Genomic DNA, 24197 nt, shown 5'->3' with positions numbered 1-24197 from the left:
TACAGCTAGATTAGACAACAGGCCATACAACTAGATTAGATAACAGGCAATACAGCTAGATTAGACAACACCACTAGATTAGACAACAGGCCATACAACTAGATTAGACAACAGGCCATACAGCTAGATTATACAACAGGCCATACAGCTAGATTAGACAACAGGCAATACAACTAGATTAGACAACAGGCAATACAGCTAGATTAGACAACACCACTAGATTAGACAACAGGCCATACAACTAGATTAGACAACAGGCCATACAACTAGATTAGACAACAGGCCATACAGCTAGATTAGACAACAGGCCATACAGCTAGATTAGACAACAGGCCATACAGCTAGATTAGACAACAGGCCATACAGCTAGATTAGACAACACCACTAGATTAGACAACAGGCCATACAACTAGATTAGACAACAGACACTACAACTAGATTAGACAACAGGCCATACAACTAGATTAGACAACAGGCAATACAGCTAGATTAGACAACAGGCAATGCAACTAGATTAGACAACAGGCAATACAGCTAGATTAGACAACAGGCCATACAGCTAGATTAGACAACAGGCCATACAGCTAGATTAGACAACACCACTAGATTAGACAACAGGCCATACAACTAGATTAGACAACAGACACTACAACTAGATTAGACAACAGGCCATACAACTAGATTAGACAACAGGCCATACAACTAGATTAGACAACAGGCAATACAGCTAGATTAGACAACAGGCAATACAGCTAAATTAGACAACACCACTAGATTAGACAACAGGCCATACAACTAGATTAGACAACAGGCCATACAACTACATTAGACAACAGGCCATACAACTAGATTAGATAACAGGCAATACAGCTAGATTAGACAACACCACTAGATTAGACAACAGGCCATACAACTAGATTAGACAACAGGCCATACAGCTAGATTATACAACACGACTAGATTAGACAACAGGCCATACAGCTAGATTAGACAACAGGCCATACAACTAGATTAGACAACAGGCCATAGAACTAGATTAGACAACAGGCCATACAGCTAGATTAGACAACAGGCCATACAACTAGATTAGACAACACCACTAGATTAGACAACACCACTAGATTAGACAACTGGCCATACAACTAGATTATACATCAGGAAATACAACTAGATTATACAACAGGCAATACAGCTAGATTATACAACAGCGCTAGATTAGACAACAGGCCATACAACTAGATTAGACAACAGGCCATACAGCTAGATTAGACAACAGGCCATACAACTAGATTAGACAACAGGCAATACAACTAGATTAGACAACAGGCCATACAACTAGATTAGACAACACCACTAGATTAGACAACAGGCCATACAACTAGATTAGACAACAGGCCATACAGCTAGATTAGACAACAGGCCATACAACTAGATTAGACAACAGGCCATACAGCTAGATTAGACAACAGGCCATACAACTAGATTAGACAACAGGGCATACAACTAGATTAGACAACAGGCCATACAGCTAGATTATACAACAGGCCATACAACTAGATTAGACAACAGGCAATACAACTAGATTAGACAACACCACTAGATTAGACAACACCACTAGATTAGACAACAGGCCATACAACTAGATTAGACAACAGGCCATACAGCTAGATTAGACAACAGGCAATACAACTAGATTAGACAACACCACTAGATTAGACAACAGGCCATACAACTAGATTAGACAACAGGCCATACAGCTAGATTAGACAACACCACTACATTAGACAACAGGCCATACAACTAGATTAGACAACACCACTAGATTAGACAACAGGCCATACAGCTAGATTAGACAACACCACTAGATTAGACAACAGGCCATACAACTAGATTAGACAACAGGCCATACAACTACATTAGACAACAGGCCATACAACTAGATTAGATAACAGGCAATACAGCTAGATTAGACAACACCACTAGATTAGACAACAGGCCATACAACTAGATTAGACAACAGGCCATACAGCTAGATTATACAACACGACTAGATTAGACAACAGGCCATACAGCTAGATTAGACAACAGGCCATACAACTAGATTAGACAACAGGCCATAGAACTAGATTAGACAACAGGCCATACAGCTAGATTAGACAACAGGCCATACAACTAGATTAGACAACACCACTAGATTAGACAACACCACTAGATTAGACAACTGGCCATACAACTAGATTATACATCAGGCAATACAACTAGATTATACAACAGGCAATACAGCTAGATTATACAACAGCGCTAGATTAGACAACAGGCCATACAACTAGATTAGACAACAGGCCATACAGCTAGATTAGACAACAGGCCATACAACTAGATTAGACAACAGGCAATACAACTAGATTAGACAACACCACTAGATTAGACAACAGGCCATACAACTAGATTAGACAACAGGCCATACAGCTAGATTAGACAACAGGCCATACAACTAGATTAGACAACAGGCCATACAGCTAGATTAGACAACAGGCCATACAACTAGATTAGACAACAGGGCATACAACTAGATTAGACAACAGGCCATACAGCTAGATTATACAACAGGCCATACAACTAGATTAGACAACAGGCAATACAACTAGATTAGACAACACCACTAGATTAGACAACACCACTAGATTAGACAACAGGCCATACAACTAGATTAGACAACAGGCCATACAGCTAGATTAGACAACAGGCAATACAACTAGATTAGACAACACCACTAGATTAGACAACAGGCCATACAACTAGATTAGACAACAGGCCATACAGCTAGATTAGACAACACCACTAGATTAGAGAACAGGCCATACAACTAGATTAGACAACACCACTAGATTAGACAACAGGCCATACAGCTAGATTAGACAACACCACTAGATTAGACAACAGGCCATACAACTAGATTAGACAACAGGCCATACAGCTAGATTAGACAACACCACTAGATTAGACAACAGGCCATACAACTAGATTATACAACAGGCCATACAACTAGATTATACAACAGGCCATACAGCTAGATTAGACAACAGGCCATACAGCTAGATTAGACAACAGGCCATACAACTAGATTAGACAACAGGCCATACAACTAGATTAAACAACAGGCCATACAACTACATTAGACAACAGGCAATACAGCTAGATTAGACAACAGGCCATACAGCTAGATTAGACAACAGGCCATACAGCTAGATTAGACAACACCACTAGATTAGACAACAGCACTAGATTAGGCAACAGACACTACAACTAGATTAGACAACAGGCCATACAACTAGATTAGACAACAGGCAATACAGCTAGATTAGACAACACCACTAGATTAGACAACAGGCAATACAACTAGATTAGACAACACCACTAGATTAGACAACAGGCAATACAGCTAGATTAGACAACAGGCCATACAGCTAGATTAGACAACACCACTAGATTAGACAACACCACTAGATTAGACAACAGGCCATACAACTAGATTAGACAACTGGCCATACAACTAGATTAGACATCACCACTAGATTATACAACAGGCCATACAGCTAGATTAGACAACAGACACTACAACTAGATTAGACAACAGGCCATACAACTAGATTAGACAACAGGCCATACAACTAGATTAGACAACTGGCCATACAACTAGATTAGACATCACCACTAGATTATACAACAGGCCATACAGCTAGATTAGACAACAGACACTACAACTAGATTAGACAACAGGCCATACAACTAGATTAGACAACAGGCAATACAGCTAGATTAGACAACACCACTAGATTAGACAACAGGCCATACAGCTAGATTAGACAACAGGCAATACAACTAGATTAGACAACAGGCCATACAACTAGATTAGACAACACCACTAGATTAGACAACAGGCCATACAACTAGATTAGACAACAGGCCATACAGCTAGATTAGACAACAGGCCATACAACTAGATTAAACAACAGGCAATACAGCTAGATTAGACAACAGGCAATACAGCTAGATTAGACAACAGGCCATACAGCTAGATTAGACAACACCACTAGATTAGACAACAGGCCATACAACTAGATTAGACAACAGGCCATACAACTAGATTAGACAACAGGCAATAGAACTAGATTAGACAACAGGCCATACAGCTAGATTAGACAACAGGCCATACAACTAGATTAGATAACAGGCAATACAGCTAGATTAGACAACACCACTAGATTAGACAACAGGCCATACAACTAGATTAGACAACAGGCCATACAGCTAGATTAGACAACAGGCCATACAACTAGATTAAACAACAGGCAATACAGCTACATTAGACAACAGGCAATACAGCTAGATTAGACAACAGGCCATACAGCTAGATTAGACAACACCACTAGATTAGACAACAGGCCATACAACTAGATTAGACAACAGGCCATACAACTAGATTAGACAACAGGCAATACAACTAGATTAGACAACAGGCCATACAGCTAGATTAGACAACAGGCCATACAACTAGATTAGATAACAGGCAATACAGCTAGATTAGACAACACCACTAGATTAGACAACAGGCCATACAACTAGATTAGACAACAGGCCATACAGCTAGATTATACAACAGGCCATACAACTAGATTAGACAACAGGCAATACAGCTAGATTAGACAACACCACTAGATTAGACAACAGGCCATACAACTAGATTAGACAACAGGCAATACAACTAGATTAGACAACACCACTAGATTAGACAACAGGCAATACAGCTAGATTAGACAACAGGCCATACAGCTAGATTAGACAACACCACTAGATTAGACAACACCACTAGATTAGACAACAGGCCATACAACTAGATTAGACAACTGGCCATACAACTAGATTAGACATCACCACTAGATTATACAACAGGCCATACAGCTAGATTAGACAACAGACACTACAACTAGATTAGACAACAGGCCATACAACTAGATTAGACAACAGGCCATACAACTAGATTAGACAACTGGCCATACAACTAGATTAGACATCACCACTAGATTATACAACAGGCCATACAGCTAGATTAGACAACAGACACTACAACTAGATTAGACAACAGGCCATACAACTAGATTAGACAACAGGCAATACAGCTAGATTAGACAACACCACTAGATTAGACAACAGGCCATACAGCTAGATTAGACAACAGGCAATACAACTAGATTAGACAACAGGCCATACAACTAGATTAGACAACACCACTAGATTAGACAACAGGCCATACAACTAGATTAGACAACAGGCCATACAGCTAGATTAGACAACAGGCCATACAACTAGATTAAACAACAGGCAATACAGCTAGATTAGACAACAGGCAATACAGCTAGATTAGACAACAGGCCATACAGCTAGATTAGACAACACCACTAGATTAGACAACAGGCCATACAACTAGATTAGACAACAGGCCATACAACTAGATTAGACAACAGGCAATAGAACTAGATTAGACAACAGGCCATACAGCTAGATTAGACAACAGGCCATACAACTAGATTAGATAACAGGCAATACAGCTAGATTAGACAACACCACTAGATTAGACAACAGGCCATACAACTAGATTAGACAACAGGCCATACAGCTAGATTAGACAACAGGCCATACAACTAGATTAAACAACAGGCAATACAGCTACATTAGACAACAGGCAATACAGCTAGATTAGACAACAGGCCATACAGCTAGATTAGACAACACCACTAGATTAGACAACAGGCCATACAACTAGATTAGACAACAGGCCATACAACTAGATTAGATAACAGGCAATACAGCTAGATTAGACAACACCACTAGATTAGACAACAGGCCATACAACTAGATTAGACAACAGGCCATACAGCTAGATTATACAACAGGCCATACAGCTAGATTAGACAACAGGCAATACAACTAGATTAGACAACAGGCAATACAGCTAGATTAGACAACACCACTAGATTAGACAACAGGCCATACAACTAGATTAGACAACAGGCCATACAACTAGATTAGACAACAGGCCATACAGCTAGATTAGACAACAGGCCATACAGCTAGATTAGACAACAGGCCATACAGCTAGATTAGACAACAGGCCATACAGCTAGATTAGACAACACCACTAGATTAGACAACAGGCCATACAACTAGATTAGACAACAGACACTACAACTAGATTAGACAACAGGCCATACAACTAGATTAGACAACAGGCAATACAGCTAGATTAGACAACAGGCAATACAACTAGATTAGACAACAGGCAATACAGCTAGATTAGACAACAGGCCATACAGCTAGATTAGACAACAGGCCATACAGCTAGATTAGACAACACCACTAGATTAGACAACAGGCCATACAACTAGATTAGACAACAGACACTACAACTAGATTAGACAACAGGCCATACAACTAGATTAGACAACAGGCCATACAACTAGATTAGACAACAGGCAATACAGCTAGATTAGACAACAGGCAATACAGCTAAATTAGACAACACCACTAGATTAGACAACAGGCCATACAACTAGATTAGACAACAGGCCATACAACTACATTAGACAACAGGCCATACAACTAGATTAGATAACAGGCAATACAGCTAGATTAGACAACACCACTAGATTAGACAACAGGCCATACAACTAGATTAGACAACAGGCCATACAGCTAGATTATACAACACGACTAGATTAGACAACAGGCCATACAGCTAGATTAGACAACAGGCCATACAACTAGATTAGACAACAGGCCATACAACTAGATTAGACAACAGGCAATACAGCTAGATTAGACAACAGGCAATACAACTAGATTAGACAACAGGCAATACAGCTAGATTAGACAACAGGCCATACAGCTAGATTAGACAACAGGCCATACAGCTAGATTAGACAACACCACTAGATTAGACAACAGGCCATACAACTAGATTAGACAACAGACACTACAACTAGATTAGACAACAGGCCATACAACTAGATTAGACAACAGGCCATACAACTAGATTAGACAACAGGCAATACAGCTAGATTAGACAACAGGCAATACAGCTAAATTAGACAACACCACTAGATTAGACAACAGGCCATACAACTAGATTAGACAACAGGCCATACAACTACATTAGACAACAGGCCATACAACTAGATTAGATAACAGGCAATACAGCTAGATTAGACAACACCACTAGATTAGACAACAGGCCATACAACTAGATTAGACAACAGGCCATACAGCTAGATTATACAACACGACTAGATTAGACAACAGGCCATACAGCTAGATTAGACAACAGGCCATACAACTAGATTAGACAACAGGCCATAGAACTAGATTAGACAACAGGCCATACAGCTAGATTAGACAACAGGCCATACAACTAGATTAGACAACACCACTAGATTAGACAACACCACTAGATTAGACAACTGGCCATACAACTAGATTATACATCATGCAATACAGCTAGATTATACAACAGCGCTAGATTAGACAACAGGCCATACAACTAGATTAGACAACAGGCCATACAGCTAGATTAGACAACAGGCCATACAACTAGATTAGACAACAGGCAATACAACTAGATTAGACAACAGGCCATACAACTAGATTAGACAACACCACTAGATTAGACAACAGGCCATACAACTAGATTAGACAACAGGCCATACAGCTAGATTAGACAACAGGCCATACAACTAGATTAGACAACAGGCCATACAGCTAGATTAGACAACAGGCCATACAACTAGATTAGACAACAGGGCATACAACTAGATTAGACAACAGGCCATACAGCTAGATTATACAACAGGCCATACAACTAGATTAGACAACACCACTAGATTAGACAACAGGCCATACAACTAGATTAGACAACAGGCCATACAGCTAGATTAGACAACAGGCCATACAGCTAGATTAGACAACAGGCCATACAACTAGATTAGACAACAGGCCATACAACTAGATTAGACAACAGGCCATACAACTAGATTAGACAACAGGCAATACAACTAGATTAGACAACAGGCCATACAGCTAGATTAGACAACAGGCCATACAGCTAGATTAGACAACAGGCCATACAACTAGATTAGACAACAGGCCATACAGCTAGATTAGACAACAGGCCATACAACTAGATTAGACAACAGGGCATACAACTAGATTAGACAACAGGCCATACAGCTAGATTATACAACAGGCCATACAACTAGATTAGACAACAGGCAATACAACTAGATTAGACAACACCACTAGATTAGACAACACCACTAGATTAGACAACAGGCCATACAACTAGATTAGACAACAGGCCATACAGCTAGATTAGACAACAGGCAATACAACTAGATTAGACAACACCACTAGATTAGACAACAGGCCATACAACTAGATTAGACAACAGGCCATACAGCTAGATTAGACAACACCACTAGATTAGACAACAGGCCATACAACTAGATTAGACAACACCACTAGATTAGACAACAGGCCATACAGCTAGATTAGACAACACCACTAGATTAGACAACAGGCCATACAACTAGATTAGACAACAGGCCATACAGCTAGATTAGACAACACCACTAGATTAGACAACAGGCCATACAACTAGATTATACAACAGGCAATACAGCTAGATTAGACAACACCACTAGATTTGACAACACCACTAGATTATACAACAGGCCATACAACTAGATTATACAACAGGCCATACAACTAGATTATACAACAGGCAATACAGCTAGATTAGACAACAGGCCATACAGCTAGATTAGACAACAGGCCATACAACTAGATTAGACAACAGGCCATACAACTAGATTAGACAACAGGCAATACAACTAGATTAGACAACAGGCCATACAGCTAGATTAGACAACAGGCCATACAGCTAGATTATACAACACCACTAGATTAGGCAACAGACACTAACCAACCAGAACATTGGTAGCTGTGGTATCCTTGTGTTGGTGAGATTTTATTATTATTATTATGGATAATATGAAACATACTGCTTTCGTGATTTCAGTGTCGTCATCGAACGAGTCCTCCTCCTCTGCTTCAAAGATGGTGACTTCATACACCTGTGAGAGAACCACAGAGACAGTGAGTCAACAGCTGCAGTTTGACCCCAGGACACTAGAGGGCGCTGTTTGAAATGACACACACACACCAGTGTTTCCTCGGGGGGTCCGGGAGCATGCCCCCCACCCCCCCAGTGATAGCACCACAGCTAAATGAATGCAGCGGAAACACACACACACAGTTGAAAAGACAGTGAGCTGAGACCTCGTCCTCTCCAGACACTGAAGCCTCTTCGGGATCGCTGTAGGCATCCGAGTCAATGGACTCCACCTCAAACTCCACGCTGAAGTTATCAGAGTCCAGATCCTGGCTCAGAACATCGTCACACACGTCACTGACCGATGAACCTACTTCCTGTTGAGAGAGAGAGAGAGAGAGAGAGCTCAGTAACATGGGACTTACACAGCTAAAGTACTGAACGACCCCATGTCACATCATCTGACCATTATGTGTAGGAATTAAATCATCTCATTCCTTCATCTGTATAATTTCGTAACCCAACAGGTATTCTCTAGTTTAGGATCTCACCCTCCTTTAATTTAGGATTGATGAAACTACAGTCTTAGACAGGGTTAATAGTTGTACTGCAGTAGGCTACTCACAGAGATACACTAGGCTACTCACAGAGATACACTAGGCTACTCACAGAGATACACCAGGCTACTCACAGAGATACACTAGGCTACTCACAGAGATACACTAGGCTACTCACAGAGATACACTAGGCTACTCACAGAGATACACTAGGCTACTCACAGAGATACACTAGGCTACTCACAGAGATACACTAGGCTACTCACAGAGATACACTAGGCTACTCACAGAGTTACACCAGGCTACTCACAGAGTTACACCAGGCTACTCACAGAGTTACACTAGGCTACTCACAGAGATACACCAGGCTACTCACAGAGATACACTAGGCTACTCACAGAGATACACCAGGCTACTCACAGAGATACACTAGGCTACTCACAGAGATACACCAGGCTACTCACAGAGATACACTAGGCTACTCACAGAGATACACCAGGCTACTCACAGAGATACACTAGGCTACTCACAGAGATACAGTAGGCTACTCACAGAGATACACCAGGCTACTCACAGAGATACACCAGGCTACTCACAGAGATACACTAGGCTACTCACAGAGATACAGTAGGCTACTCACAGAGATACACTAGGCTACTCACAGAGATACACTAGGCTACTCACAGAGATACACTAGGCTACACACAGAGTTACACTAGGCTACTCACAGAGATACACTAGGCTACTCACAGAGATACACTAGGCTACACACAGAGATACACTAGGCTACTCACAGAGATACACCAGGCTACTCACAGAGATACACTAGGCTACTCACAGAGATACATCAGGCTACTCACAGAGATACACTAGGCTACTCACAGAGATACACCAGGCTACTCACAGAGATACACCAGGCTACTCACAGTGTTACTGTGGGAGTCTGAAGACTCAGTGCTCCTCCGGTCTCGTCTCAGGCCTCCTATCACACACCAGGACATGCTGTCATCAAAGGGTAGAGAAAAGCTGTCTGACCTATGCCTCTTCCTGGGCTCACAGCCGTCCTCCTCTTGTGTCGATGATGTACCCGCTGGAATAGAACAGAGGAGATGTGAGCAGTGGTGTTAGCAGGGTTGACACATCAAATACTACTGTTAACAATTTCTTCAAATAAGCCATTTCTCCTCTGATGGCAATAGAGAAGAATGCTGTGCATCCAATCACTCAGTTGACATATTGAAACATACTGATATAGTCTTCAACAAAGCGATTTCTTCCTTGATGACACTGAATATCTTATGTGATGTTCACAAGACATCAATGACTTTTTATAGCCGTACATGGGCATTGGCTTGAGGTACGACCAGTAGCTAAGAGCAATAAAAAAACATCTTTAAAAACGGTCCATTTCAATCCATCAGGCTAGGACTGCTGTGGATGTGGATTCCCCCCTGGTCTGGTAGGAACAGGCATGTCTTTGTTGTGTCTGTGTGTGGATGCTATGGGCCTGAAGAGACTCATTGTGAGGAGAAGTCATCTGAACACATTCTCCACAGCCTCCAGACCAGTGTGTTCCTTAGGTCTGGTCCTATCTCCTATCCCCACAGCAGGACAAGTCTGGACGGACACAGTGAAAGTGACAGTGGTTCTATGCTTTGATCAATCCATAACTCAGTCTCTGAAATATATAAAAGAAGTGTACATCTTCTCCAACAGCCTTGACAGGGTAGCACATGAAACCATCCTGTCTGACATGACACCACGAAGCCATCCTGTCTGACATGACACCACGAAACCATCCTGTCTGACATGACACCACGAAACCATCCTGTCTGACATGACACCATGAAGCCATCCTGTCGGACATGACACCATGAAGCCATCCTGTCTGACATGACACCATGAAGCCATCCTGTCTGACATGACACCACGAAGCCATCCTGTCTGACAAGACACCACGAAGCCATCCTGTCTGACATGACACCACGAAACCATCCTGTCGGACATGACACCACGAAACCATCCTGTCTGACATGACACCACGAAACCATCCTGTCTGACATGACACCACGAAACCATCCTGTCTGACATGACACCACGAAACCATCCTGTCTGACATGACACCACGAAACCATCCTGTCTGACATGACACCATGAAGCCATCCTGTCGGACATGACACCATGAAGCCATCCTGTCTGACATGACACCATGAAGCCATCCTGTCTGACATGACACCACGAAGCCATCCTGTCTGACAAGACACCACGAAGCCATCCTGTCGGACATGACACCACGAAGCCATCCTGTCTGACATGACACCACGAAGCCATCCTGTCTGACATGACACCACGAAACCATCCTGTCGGACATGACACCACGAAGCCATCCTGTCTGACATGACACCACGAAGCCATCCTGTCTGACATGACACCACGAAGCCATCCTGTCGGACATGACACCATGAAGCCATCCTGTCTGACATGACACCATGAAGCCATCCTGTCTGACATGACACCACGAAGCCATCCTGTCTGACATGACACCATGAAGCCATCCTGTCTGACATGACACCATGAAGCCATCCTGTCTGACATGACACCACGAAGCCATCCTGTCTGACATGACACCACGAAGCCATCCTGTCTGACATGACACCATGAAGCCATCCTGTCGGACATGACACCATGAAGCCATCCTGTCTGACATGACACCACGAAGCCATCCTGTCTGACATGACACCACGAAGCCATCCTGTCGGACATGACACCATGAAGCCATCCTGTCTGACATGACACCACGAAACCATCCTGTCTGACATGACACCACGAAGCCATCCTGTCTGACATGACACCACGAAGCCATCCTGTCTGACATGACACCATGAAGCCATCCTGTCTGACATGACACCACGAAGCCATCCTGTCTGACATGACACATTTACATTTACATTTTAGTCATTTAGCAGACGCTCTTATCCAGAGCGACTTACAGGAGCAATTAGGGTTAAGTGCCTTGCTCAAGGGCACATTTACGTCATTTAGCAGACGCTCTTATCCAGAGCGACTACAAATTGGTGCATTCACCCTATAGCCAGTGGGATAACCACTTTACAATTATACTATTTATTTATTTATTATTTATTTTTTTTGGGGGGGGGGGGGGGGTAGAAGGATTACTTTATCCTATCCCAGGTGTTCCTTAAAGAGGTGGGGTTTCAAATGTCTCCGGAAGGTGGTGAGTGACTCCGCTGTCCTGGCGTCGTGAGGGAGCTTGTTCCACCATTGGGGTGCCAGAGCAGCGAACAGCTTAGACTGGGCTGAGCGGGAACTATGCTTCCGCAGAGGTAGGGGGGCCAGCAGGCCAGAGGTGGATGAACGCAATGCCCTCGCCTGGGTGTAGGGACTGATCAGAGCCTGAAGGTACGGAGGTGCCGTTCCCCTCACAGCTCCATAGGCAAGCACCATGGTCTTGTAACGGATGCGAGCTTCAACTGGAAGCCAGTGGAGTGTGCGGAGGAGGGGGGTGACGTGAGAGAACTTGGGAAGGTTGAACACCAGACGGGCTGCAGCGTTCTGGATGAGTTGTAGGGGTTTAATGGCACAGGCAGGGAGCCCAGCCAACAGCGAGTTGCAGTAATCCAGACGGGAGATGACAAGTGCCTGGATTAGGACCTGTGCCGCTTCCTGTGTAAGGCAGGGTCGTACTCTCCGAATGTTGTAGAGCATGAACCTGCAGGATTGGGTCACCGCCTTGATGTTAGCGGAGAACGACAGGGTGTTGTCCAGGGTCACGCCAAGGCTCTTCGCACTCTGGGAGGAGGACACAACGGAGTTGTCAACCGTGATGGCGAGATCATGGAACGGGCAGTCCTTCCCCGGGAGGAAGAGCAGCTCCGTCTTGCCAGGGTTCAGCTTGAGGTGGTGATCCGTCATCCATACTGATATGTCTGCCAGACATGCAGAGATGCGATTCGCCACCTGGTTATCAGAAGGGGGAAAGGAGAAGATTAGTTGTGTATCGTCAGCGTAGCAATGATAGGAGAGACCATGTGAGGATATGACAGAGCCAAGTGACTTGGTGTATAGGGAGAAAAGGAGAGGGCCTAGAACTGAGCCCTGGGGGACACCAGTGGTGAGAGCACGTGGTGCGGAGACAGCTTCTCGCCACGCCACTTGGTAGGAGCGACCGGTCAGGTAGGACGCAATCCAGGAGTGAGCCGCGCCGGAGATGCCCAGCTCGGAGAGGGTGGAGTGGAGGATCTGATGGTTCACTGTATCAAAGGCAGCAGACAGGTCTAGAAGGACAAGAGCAGAGGAGAGAGAGTTAGCTTTAGCAGTGCGGAGAGCCTCCGTGACACAGAGAAGAGCAGTCTCAGTTGAATGACCAGTCCTGAAACCTGACTGGTTTGGATCAAGAAGGTCATTCTGAGAGAGATAGCAAGAGAGTTGGCTAAAGACGGCACGCTCAATAGTTTTGGAAAGAAAAGAAAGAAGGGATACTGGTCTGTAGTTGTTGACATCAGTGGGATCGAGTGTTGGTTTTTTGAGAAGGGGTGCAACTCTCGCTCTCTTGAAGACGGAAGGGACATGACACCATGAAGCCATCCTGTCGGACATGACACCATGAAGCCATCCTGTCGGACATGACATCAGTCTGTTTCTCCAGGAGGAAGTTACAGCACAGATCCACGTGAGCAGGACTGGTGTAGTTAGTAGGTGTAGGCTTATGGAAACACTGTTGGAGTACTCCAACAACAACACACATTATTCAGACAGAGACAGAGAGGTACTCACCAGGGTCACTCCTCCTCCTCCTCCGTTCTGAGGTAGATGATGAAGGACAGTCTGAGTCTGTTTCCTGTAACAGATTAAAACAGGAGGAACTGTTAAGAGAAATGAACCTGTGAACCAGGACACTGTGGGAGTCTGTCTATAAAACTCACCCAGGCACAGCGACCACTTAAAAACGACATCACAGGAAAAACCACTTCAGAAGCTCCGAGGGAGACCGTCTTGGAACAATGTGACAGCATAAACATCACTCTTCAACAAACTATGTTGTTTCAACTTGAGGTTGAGTGCGTGTGTGTGTGTGTGTGTGTGTGTGTGTGTGTGTGTGTGTGTGTGTGTGTGTGTGTGTGTGTGTGTGTGAGACCCAGGGCTAGGCAATTAGTTTGACACAGTCTGTTTGGAACTCTTTAAAATGGAGGGTGATGGAGCAGTGTTTCCCCTACATTAATTTAGTAGCGGTGGCCCGCCGCTGTTAATTTCTTGCCACCGCTGCTAAACGTTATAGTCGTTGGCTCAATGACGAAGTCTCTGGGAACAGCTAGCATGTCATCGCACCCAACGCCAGTAGTTTCACATTTCAAGTTTTAAATGTCACGTGCACAAGTACAGTGAAATGCCTTTCTTACAAGCTTCTAAACCCATCAATGCCGTAATCAATATCCCATGTAATAATTTTAAAAAGAAAAACAAGGTAGAACAAAAACACGAGAAAGTAAGCTAGCTATATACTGGGTCAGTCAGCTCCAGTACCATATCAACAATGTGCAGGGATACTGGAGTGATGGAGGTAGATATGTATAGGGGTAGGGCATACAATTAACTCCTACCACCCACCAAACGTGGGTATATTTAGATATCGGTGGGTATGAATTTGCAGGGCTCTACAGTGAAGAGCATTACATTCACTAATAAAAAATAGTCAAAAGCCAAGTATGAGCACATGTGCGAGTCGGGGATTAGAAATATTCTGCAGTAGCTTGTTTTCAAAGTATTTCTGCTGTTTTGTTTCATAGCTGCTAATGACACAACAACAACAATACTCATCCTATATCCCACCTGGTGCAGCAACACTGCCTGGCAGGGTGAAGGTTTGGCACAGTGTCTTGTGTTATATAGATGGATTTCAGAATTAACCTGGAAGAATCCATTGAAGGGGTTAGGTAAACTGTCTGGGAGGTGTTAGTATTTGTAGATGAAAGTGCATAATTGGCATACATTAACGTCGTAAATAGACAAGATATTGAGTTGGTACTCAGCAGACCTGAAATTTGCTCAGTGATGAAAAAAATTAAAGGGAACATTGGTTGGGGGCGGTATGCAAATTGGAGTGGGTCTAGGGAAGGGGTCTCAAACAGGGCAGATGAGTCGAAGTCAAACATTTAAAGGTAAGTAACTACAGATCTGATGTTCAAAAGTTCTTGTCGGTTGTAAGAAATTACAGCGGAAACAATTCATGGAGAAAAAAAATTTACAACAAAAAAAATCACAAAACAGCAAAGTTGGGTCGGAGCCTGTAAAATAGCAGCTATCCAGTACCCCGTTATAGCAACGCCCCCACTGGAGTGTTTCAACCAACCAAACACATGGATTTTCAAATCAAATCAAATGTTATTGGCCACATGCGCCGAATACAACAGGTGTAGACATTACAGTGAAATGCTTACTTATAAGCCCTTAACCAACAGTGCAGTTTTTTTATTTTTATAAGACAAGTCAAATAAAACAACAACAAAAAAGTGTTGAGAGAGAAAAAATAAAATAACATTAGGGAGGCTATATATACAGGGGGGTACCGGTGCAGAGTCAATGTGCGGGGGCACCGGCTAGTTGACGTAGTTGAGGTAATATGTACATGTGGGTAGAGTTAAAGTGAATAAATTACAAATAACACGGGAAAACACACATAATAGTACAACTGGTTAGAGGGTTCCCTTCATTTAGTTTAGTGTGTCTACCATAGAAATAAAATGAATAGATCCTCTTTCTATGTTGTCTTCCTACCTTAGGCCCTCTATCCGGTTTATCCAGAGACTGGGATTCTTAAGGAAAAAGAAACATCCACATTTAAAAACTCTGAATAGACTACCGGTACTTCTTCAGTGTCTTATCAACCCCAATACATAACACAGCATTGAACTGCCTAGCGTAACAAATGGCTTTTTCAAAAAGTGATGTATATGAAACCCCACATCTTTAAGGAATACCTGGGATAGGATAAAGTAATCCTTCTACCCCCCCCCACCTAAAAAAAATATATATATATATATAAAAAAAAATAATTGTAAAGTGGTTATCCCACTGGTTATAGGGTGAATGCACCAATTTCTAAGTGGCTCTGGATAAGAGCGTCTGCTAAATGACGTCAATGTAAATGTAAACTAGTAACTACAGGACAATAACTGAAAAGGGGAAAAGTACCTTGATTTTGCACTGCTAGGAGATTTTGTGTGATCATAGCGAAGAGGACTCTGAAAGAGCAAAACACACAAGGCTAACATTAGCATACTGAAACAGTTTCCGTTTCAGCCATCTCAAATTTGTTTAGCAAAAAGAAGCCTGCTCATCAACTTCAGTAACTTCTTTTTGAAACATCAGTACACATCTGAGCCAACACATGCCACAGGTGACAGCATATTAAGTGGCTGTATTAGAGGGCCAGAGAGCCTGTATTAAAGGCTGTGTAGAGGGGATGTATTAGAGGCTGTGTAGAGGGGATGTATTAGAGGGGATGCATTACAGGCTGTGTAGAGGGGATGTATTAGAGGCTGTGTAGAGGGGATGTATTAGAGGCTGTGTAGAGGGGATGTATTAGAGGATGTATTAAAGGCTGTGTAGAGGGGATGTATTAGAGGCTGTGTAGAGGGGATGTATTAGAGGCTGTGTAGAGGGGATGTATTAGAGGCTGTGTAGAGGGGATGTATTAGAGGCTGTGTAGAGGGGATGTATTAGAGGCTGTGTAGAGGGGATGTATTAGAGGACCAGAGAGCCTGCATTACAGGCTGTGTAGAGGGGATGTATTAGAGGCTGTGTAGAGGGGATGTATTACAGGCTGTGTAGAGGGGATGTATTAGAGGCTGTGTAGAGGGGATGTATTAGAGGATGTGTAGAGGGGATGTATTAGAGGATGTATTAAAGGATGTGTAGAGGGGATGTATTAGAGGCTGTGTAGAGGGGATGTATTAGAGAGCCAGAGAGCCTGTGATGTATTAGAGGCTGTGTAGAGGGGATGTATTAGAGGCTGTGTAGAGGGGATGTATTAGAGGCTGTGTAGAGGGGATGTATTAGAGGCTGTGTAGAGGGGATGTATTAGAGGCTGTGTAGAGGGGATGTATTAGAGGCTGTGTAGAGGGGATGTATTAGAGGGCCAGAGAGCCTGTGATGTATTAGAGGCTGTGTAGAGGGGATGTATTAGAGGCTGTGTAGAGGGGATGTATTAGAGGATGTATTAAAGGCTGTGTAGAGGGGATGTATTAGAGGCTGTGTAGAGGGGATGTATTAGAGGATGTATTAAAGGCTGTGTAGAGGGGATGTATTAGAGGCTGTGTAGAGGGGATGTATTAGAGGGCCAGAGAGCCTGCATTAGAGGGCCAGAGAGCCTGTATTACAGGCTGTGTAGAGGGGATGCATTAGAGGCTGTGTAGAGGGGATGTATTAGAGGGCCAGAGAGCCTGCATTAGACGGCCAGAGAGCCTGTATTACAGGCTGTGTAGAGGGGATGCATTAGAGGCTGTGTAGAGGGAATGTATTAGAGGATGTATTAAAGGCTGTGTAGAGGGGATGTATTAGAGGCTGTGTAGAGGGGATGTATTAGAGGGCCAGAGAGCCTGCATTAGACGGCCAGAGAGCCTGTATTACAGGCTGTGTAGAGGGGATGCATTAGAGGCTGTGTAGAGGGGATGTATTAGAGGATGTATTAAAGGCTGTGTAGAGGGGATGTATTAGAGGCTGTGTAGAGGGGATGTATTAGAGGGCCAGAGAGCCTGCATTAGAGGGCCAGAGAGCCTGCATTACAGGCTGTGTAGAGGGGATGTATTAGAGGCTGTGTAGAGGGGATGTATTAGAGGCTGTATTAGAGGGACTGTATTAGAGGCTGTGTAGAGGGGATGTATTAGAGGCTGTGTAGAGGGGATGTATTAGAGGATGTATTAGAGGGACTGTATTAGAGGCTGTGTAGAGGGGATGTATTAGAGGCTGTGTAGAGGGGATGTATTACAGGCTGTGTAGAGGGGATGTATTAGAGGACCAGAGAGCCTGCATTACAGGCTGTGTAGAGGGGATGTATTAGAGGGCCAGAGAGCCTGTATTAGAGGGGCTGTATTAGAGGACCAGAGAGCCTGCATTACAGGCTGTGTAGAGGGGATGTATTAGAGGCTGTATTAGAGGGACTGTATTAGAGGCTGTATTAGAGGGGATGTATTAGAGGCTGTGTAGAGGGGATGTATTAGAGGCTGTGTAGAGGGGATGTATTAGAGGCTGTGTAGAGGGGATGTATTAGAGGATGTATAGAGGGGATGTATTAGAGGCTGTGTAGAGGGGATGTATTCGAGGCTGTGTAGAGGGGATGTATTAGAGGCTGTGTAGAGGGGATGTATTCGAGGCTGTGTAGAGGGGATGTATTAGAGGCTGTTTAGAGGGGATGTATTAGAGGATGTATAGAGGGGATGTATTAGAGGCTGTGTAGAGGGGATGTATTAGAGGCTGTGTAGAGGGGATGTATTAGAGGCTGTGTAGAGGGGATGTATTAGAGGATGTATAGAGGGGATGTATTAGAGGCTGTGTAGAGGGGATGTATTAGAGGCTGTATTAGAGTCTGTGTAGAGGGGATGTATTAGAGCCTGTGTAGAGGGGATGTATTAGAGGCTGTGTAGAGGAGATGTATTAGAGACTGTGTAGAGGGGATGTATTACAGGCTGTGTAGAGGGGATGTATTAGAGGCTGTGTAGAGGGGATGTATTAGAGGCTGTGTAGAGGGGATGTATTAGAGCATGTGTAGAGGGGATGTATTAGAGGCTGTATTAGAGGGGATGTATTAGAGGCTGTGTAGAGGGGATGTATTAGAGACTGTGTAGAGGGGATGTATTAGAGGCTGTATTAGAGGGGATGTATTAGAGGCTGTATTAGAGGCTGTATTAGAGGCTGTGTAGAGGGGATGTATTAGAGGCTGTGTAGAGGGGATGTATTAGAGGCTGTGTAGAGGGGATGTATTAGAGGCTGTGTAGAGGGGATGTATTAGAGGCTGTATTAGAGGCTGTGTAGAGGGGCTGTATTAGAGGCTGTGTAGAGGGGATGTATTAGAGGCTGTGTACATTTACATTTTAGTCATTTAGCAGACGCTCTTATCCAGAGCGACTTACAGAGAGCCTGTCTTAGATTATGTGTGTGTTGGGGGTGGGGGTAAACAGGGTGGGGGTAAACAGGGTGGGGGTGTGTTGGGGGTGGGGGTAAACAGGGTGGGGGTAAACAGGGTGGGGGTAAACAGGGTGGGGGTGTGTTGGGGGTGGGGGTAAACAGGGTGGGGGTAAACAGGGTGGGGGTGTGTTGGGGTGGGGGTAAACAGGGTGGGGGTAAACAGGGTGGGGGTAAACAGGGTGTGTGTGTTGGGGTGGGGGTAAACAGGGTGGGGGTAAACAGGGTGGGGGTAAACAGGGTGGGGGTAAACAGGGTGTGTGTGTGTTGGGGTGGGGGTAAACAGGGTGGGGGTAAACAGGGTGGGGGTGTGTTGGGGTGGGGGTTTATCGTCCGCCCCAAGCTGTGTGTGTGTTATTGTGAGAGTGTCTGTGTGTGTGTTATTGTGAGAGTGTCTGTGTGTGTGTGTTATTGTGAGAGTGTCTGTGTGTGTGTTATTGTGAGAGTGTCTGTGTGTGTGTGTTATTGTGAGAGTGTCTGTGTGTGTGTTATTGTGAGAGTGTCTGTGTGTGTGTTATTGTGAGAGTGTCTGTGTGTGTGTTATTGTGAGAGTGTCTGTGTGTGTGTTATTGTGAGAGTGTCTGTGTGTGTGTTATTGTGAGAGTGTCTGTGTGTGTGTTATTGTGAGAGTGTCTGTGTGTGTGTTATTGTGAGAGTGTCTGTGTGTGTGTTATTGTGAGAGTGTCTGTGTGTGTGTGTGTGTTATTGTGAGAGTGTCTGTGTGTGTGTTATTGTGAGAGTGTCTGTGTGTGTGTGTTATTGTGAGAGTGTCTGTGTGTGTGTTATTGTGAGAGTGTCTGTGTGTGTGTTATTGTGAGAGTGTCTGTGTGTGTGTTATTGTGAGAGTGTCTGTGTGTGTGTTATTGTGAGAGTGTCTGTGTGTGTGTTATTGTGAGAGTGTCTGTGTGTGTGTTATTGTGAGAGTGTCTGTGTGTGTGTTATTGTGAGAGTGTCTGTGTGTGTGTTATTGTGAGAGTGTCTGTGTGTGGCTCTTTGATGGAGAAGCTGTCCACTCCCTGCAGTGTGTCCCCTCACCGTGGCTCTTTAACAGAGAAGCTGTCCACTCCCAGTACAGCCCCCAGTGGGTCGTCAGCACAGTGCACTAGGTGTTGCTGCTTCATGTCATAAAGCTGCTTCTTCATGATGTACTGCCCCAGGTAGAATATCACCTGACAATAGACAGCACAGGGGTCACAGGTCAACACCACAGCATAACACACAAGAGGAGAGAGAGCGTAACAGGGGTGCTGCCAGAGGTCAAGAGGAGAGAGAGCGTAACAGGGGTGCTGCCAGAGGTCAAGAGGAGAGAGAGCGTAACAGGGGTGCTGCCAGAGGTCAAGAGGAGAGAGAGCGTAACAGGGGTGCTGCCAGAGGTCAAGAGGAGAGAGAGCGTAACAGGGGTGCTGCCAGAGGTCAAGAGGAGAGAGAGCGTAACAGGGGTGCTGCCAGAGGTCAAGAGGAGAGAGAGCGTAACAGGGGTGCTGCCAGAGGTCAAGAGGAGAGAGAGCGTAACAGGGGTGCTGCCAGAGGTCAAGAGGAGAGAGAGCGTAACAGGGGTCCTGCCAGAGGTCAAGAGGAGAGAGAGCGTAACAGGGGTGCTGCCAGAGGTCAAGAGGAGAGAGAGCGTAACAGGGGTGCTGCCAGAGGTCAAGAGGAGAGAGAGCGTAACAGGGGTGCTGCCAGAGGTCAAGAGGAGAGAGAGCGTAACAGGGGTGCTGCCAGAGGTCAAGAGGAGAGAGAGCGTAACAGGGGTGCTGCCAGAGGTCAAGAGGAGAGAGAGCGTAACAGGGGTGCTGCCAGAGGTCAAGAGGAGAGAGAGCGTAACAGGGGTGCTGCCAGAGGTCAAGAGGAGAGAGAGCATAACAGGGGTGCTGCCAGAGGTCAAGAGGAGAGACAGCGTAACAGGGGTGCTGCCAGAGGTCAAGAGTAGAGAGAGCGTAACAGGGGTGCTGCCAGAGGTCAAGAGGAGAGAGAGCGTAACAGGGGTGCTGCCAGAGGTCAAGAGGAGAGAGCGTAACAGGGGTGCTGCCAGAGGTCAAGAGTAGAGAGAGCGTAACAGGGGTGCTGCCAGAGGTCAAGAGGAGAGAGAGCGTAACAGGGGTGCTGCCAGAGGTCAAGAGGAGAGAGAGCGTAACAGGGGTGCTGCCAGAGGTCAAGAGGAGAGAGAGCGTAACAGGGGTGCTGCCAGAGGTCAAGAGTAGAGAGAGCGTAACAGGGGTGCTGCCAGAGGTCAAGAGGAGAGAGAGCGTAACAGGGGTGCTGCCAGAGGTCAAGAGTAGAGAGAGCGTAACAGGGGTGCTGCCAGAGGTCAAGAGGAGAGAGAGCGTAACAGGGGTGCTGCCAGAGGTCAAGAGGATAGAGAGCGTAACAGGGGTGCTGCCAGAGGTCAAGAGGAGAGAGAGCGTAACAGGGGTGCTGCCAGAGGTCAAGAGGAGAGAGAGCGTAACAGGGGTGCTGCCAGAGGTCAAGAGGAGAGAGAGCGTAACAGGGGTGCTGCCAGAGGTCAAGAGGAGAGAGAGCGTAACAGGGGTGCTGCCAGAGGTCAAGAGTAGAAGTCTGGGAATGTCTCAGGATAAGACCGCACCATCAGTAGTTCTGTCTCAGTCCAGTTGATACCAGACAGTTCTGTCTCAGTCTAGTTGATACCCTCTCTCCATATACTGATCCAGACAGTTCTGTCTCAGTCTAGTCGATACCCTCTCTCCATATACTGATCCAGACAGTTCTGTCTCAGTCTAGTCGATACCCTCCCTCCATATACTGATCCAGGCAGTTCTGTCCCAGTCTAGTCGTTACTCTCCATATACTGATCCAGGCAGTTCTGTCCCAGTCTAGTCGTTACTCTCCATATACTGATCCAGACAGTTCTGTCTCAGTCTAGTCGATACCCTCCCTCCATATACTGATCCAGGCAGTTCTGTCCCAGTCTAGTCGATACCCTCCCTCCATATACTGATCCAGACAGTTCTGTCCCAGTCTAGTCGTTACTCTCCATATACTGATCCAGACAGTTCTGTCCCAGTCTAGTCGATACCCTCCCTCCATATACTGATCCAGGCAGTTCTGTCCCAGTCTAGTCGTTACTCTCCATATACTGATCCAGGCAGTTCTGTCTCAGTCTAGTTGATGCCCTCCCTCCATATACTGATCCAGACAGTTCTGTCTCAGTCTAGTCGATACACCTCATCCCATACTGATCCAGACAGTTCTGTCCCAGTCTAGTCGATACCCTCCCTCCATATACTGATCCAGACAGTTCTGTCTCAGTCTAGTTGATACCCTCCCTCCATATACTGATCCAGGCAGTTCTGTCCCAGTCTAGTTGATACCCTCTCTCCATATACTGATCCAGGCAGTTCTGTCTCAGTCTAGTCGATACCCTCTCTCCATATACTGATCCAGACAGTTCTGTCTCAGTCTAGTCGATACCCTCCCTCCATATACTGATCCAGACAGTTCTGTCCCAGTATGTTGATACCCTCTCTCCATATACTGATCCAGGCAGTTCTGTCTCAGTCTAGTCGATACCCTCCCTCCATATACTGATCCAGGCAGTTCTGTCCCAGTCTAGTCGATACCCTCTCTCCATATACTGATCCAGACAGTTCTGTCTCAGTCTAGTCGTTACTCTCCATATACTGATCCAGACAGTTCTGTCTCAGTCTAGTTGATACACCTCATCCCATACTGATCCAGACAGTTCTGTCTCAGTCTAGTCGATACCCTCTCTCCATATACTGATCCAGACAGTTCTGTCTCAGTCTAGTCGATACCCTCCCCCCATATACTGATCCAGGCAGTTCTGTCTCAGTCTAGTCGATACCCTCTCTCCATATACTGATCCAGGCAGTTCTGTCTCAGTCTAGTCGATACCCTCCCTCCATATACTGATCCAGGCAGTTCTGTCCCAGTCTAGTCGATACCCTCTCTCCATATACTGATCCAGACAGTTCTGTCTCAGTCTAGTCGTTACTCTCCATATACTGATCCAGGCAGTTCTGTCTCAGTCTAGTCGTTACTCTCCATATACTGATCCAGACAGTTCTGTCTCAGTCTAGTCGTTACTCTCCATATACTGATCCAGACAGTTCTGTCCCAGTCTAGTCGATACTCTCCATATACTGATCCAGACAGTTCTGTCCCAGTCTAGTCGTTACTCTCCATATACTGATCCAGACAGTTCTGTCCCAGTCTAGTCGTTACTCTCCATATACTGATCCAGACAGTTCTGTCCCAGTCTAGTCGTTACTCTCCATATACTGATCCAGACAGTTCTG

The 24197-nt window shown here is 45.0% G+C and overlaps 2 protein-coding genes across 2 annotated transcripts in view; both read right to left on the bottom strand.

The window, feature by feature from the left end:
- LOC311118669 (E3 ubiquitin-protein ligase Mdm2-like) overlaps positions 1-9582 on the bottom strand; it is a gene marked incomplete at its 5' end in the record, with an annotated part of 99391 nt that extends 89809 nt beyond the window's left edge. The window contains 2 exons of the mRNA XM_084193457.1: positions 9117-9188; positions 9394-9582. Of these exons, the coding sequence (XP_084049583.1) occupies positions 9117-9188; positions 9394-9582 (261 nt within the window). The remainder of the gene's footprint in view (positions 1-9116; positions 9189-9393) is intronic.
- A 1037-nt stretch (positions 9583-10619) lies between these two features.
- On the bottom strand, positions 10620-21115 carry LOC311118668 (E3 ubiquitin-protein ligase Mdm2-like; the record flags this gene model as incomplete). Its single annotated transcript, XM_084193456.1, has 5 exons — positions 20956-21115; positions 16933-16982; positions 16516-16553; positions 14518-14581; positions 10620-10813 (listed from the first exon to the last, which is right to left on the bottom strand). Exons 1-5 carry the CDS (start codon positions 21060-21062, stop codon positions 10620-10622), a joined length of 453 nt encoding a protein of 150 aa, XP_084049582.1. The 5' UTR covers positions 21063-21115.
- Between the last annotated feature and the right edge of the window lie 3082 nt (positions 21116-24197).

The sequence above is a fragment of the Coregonus lavaretus genome (genome assembly GCF_964263955.1).
Source record: "Coregonus lavaretus genome assembly, contig: HAP1_SCAFFOLD_603, whole genome shotgun sequence".
Lineage (NCBI taxonomy): Eukaryota > Metazoa > Chordata > Actinopteri > Salmoniformes > Salmonidae > Coregonus > Coregonus lavaretus.
This window is presented reverse-complemented; position numbering and strand designations above follow the sequence as displayed.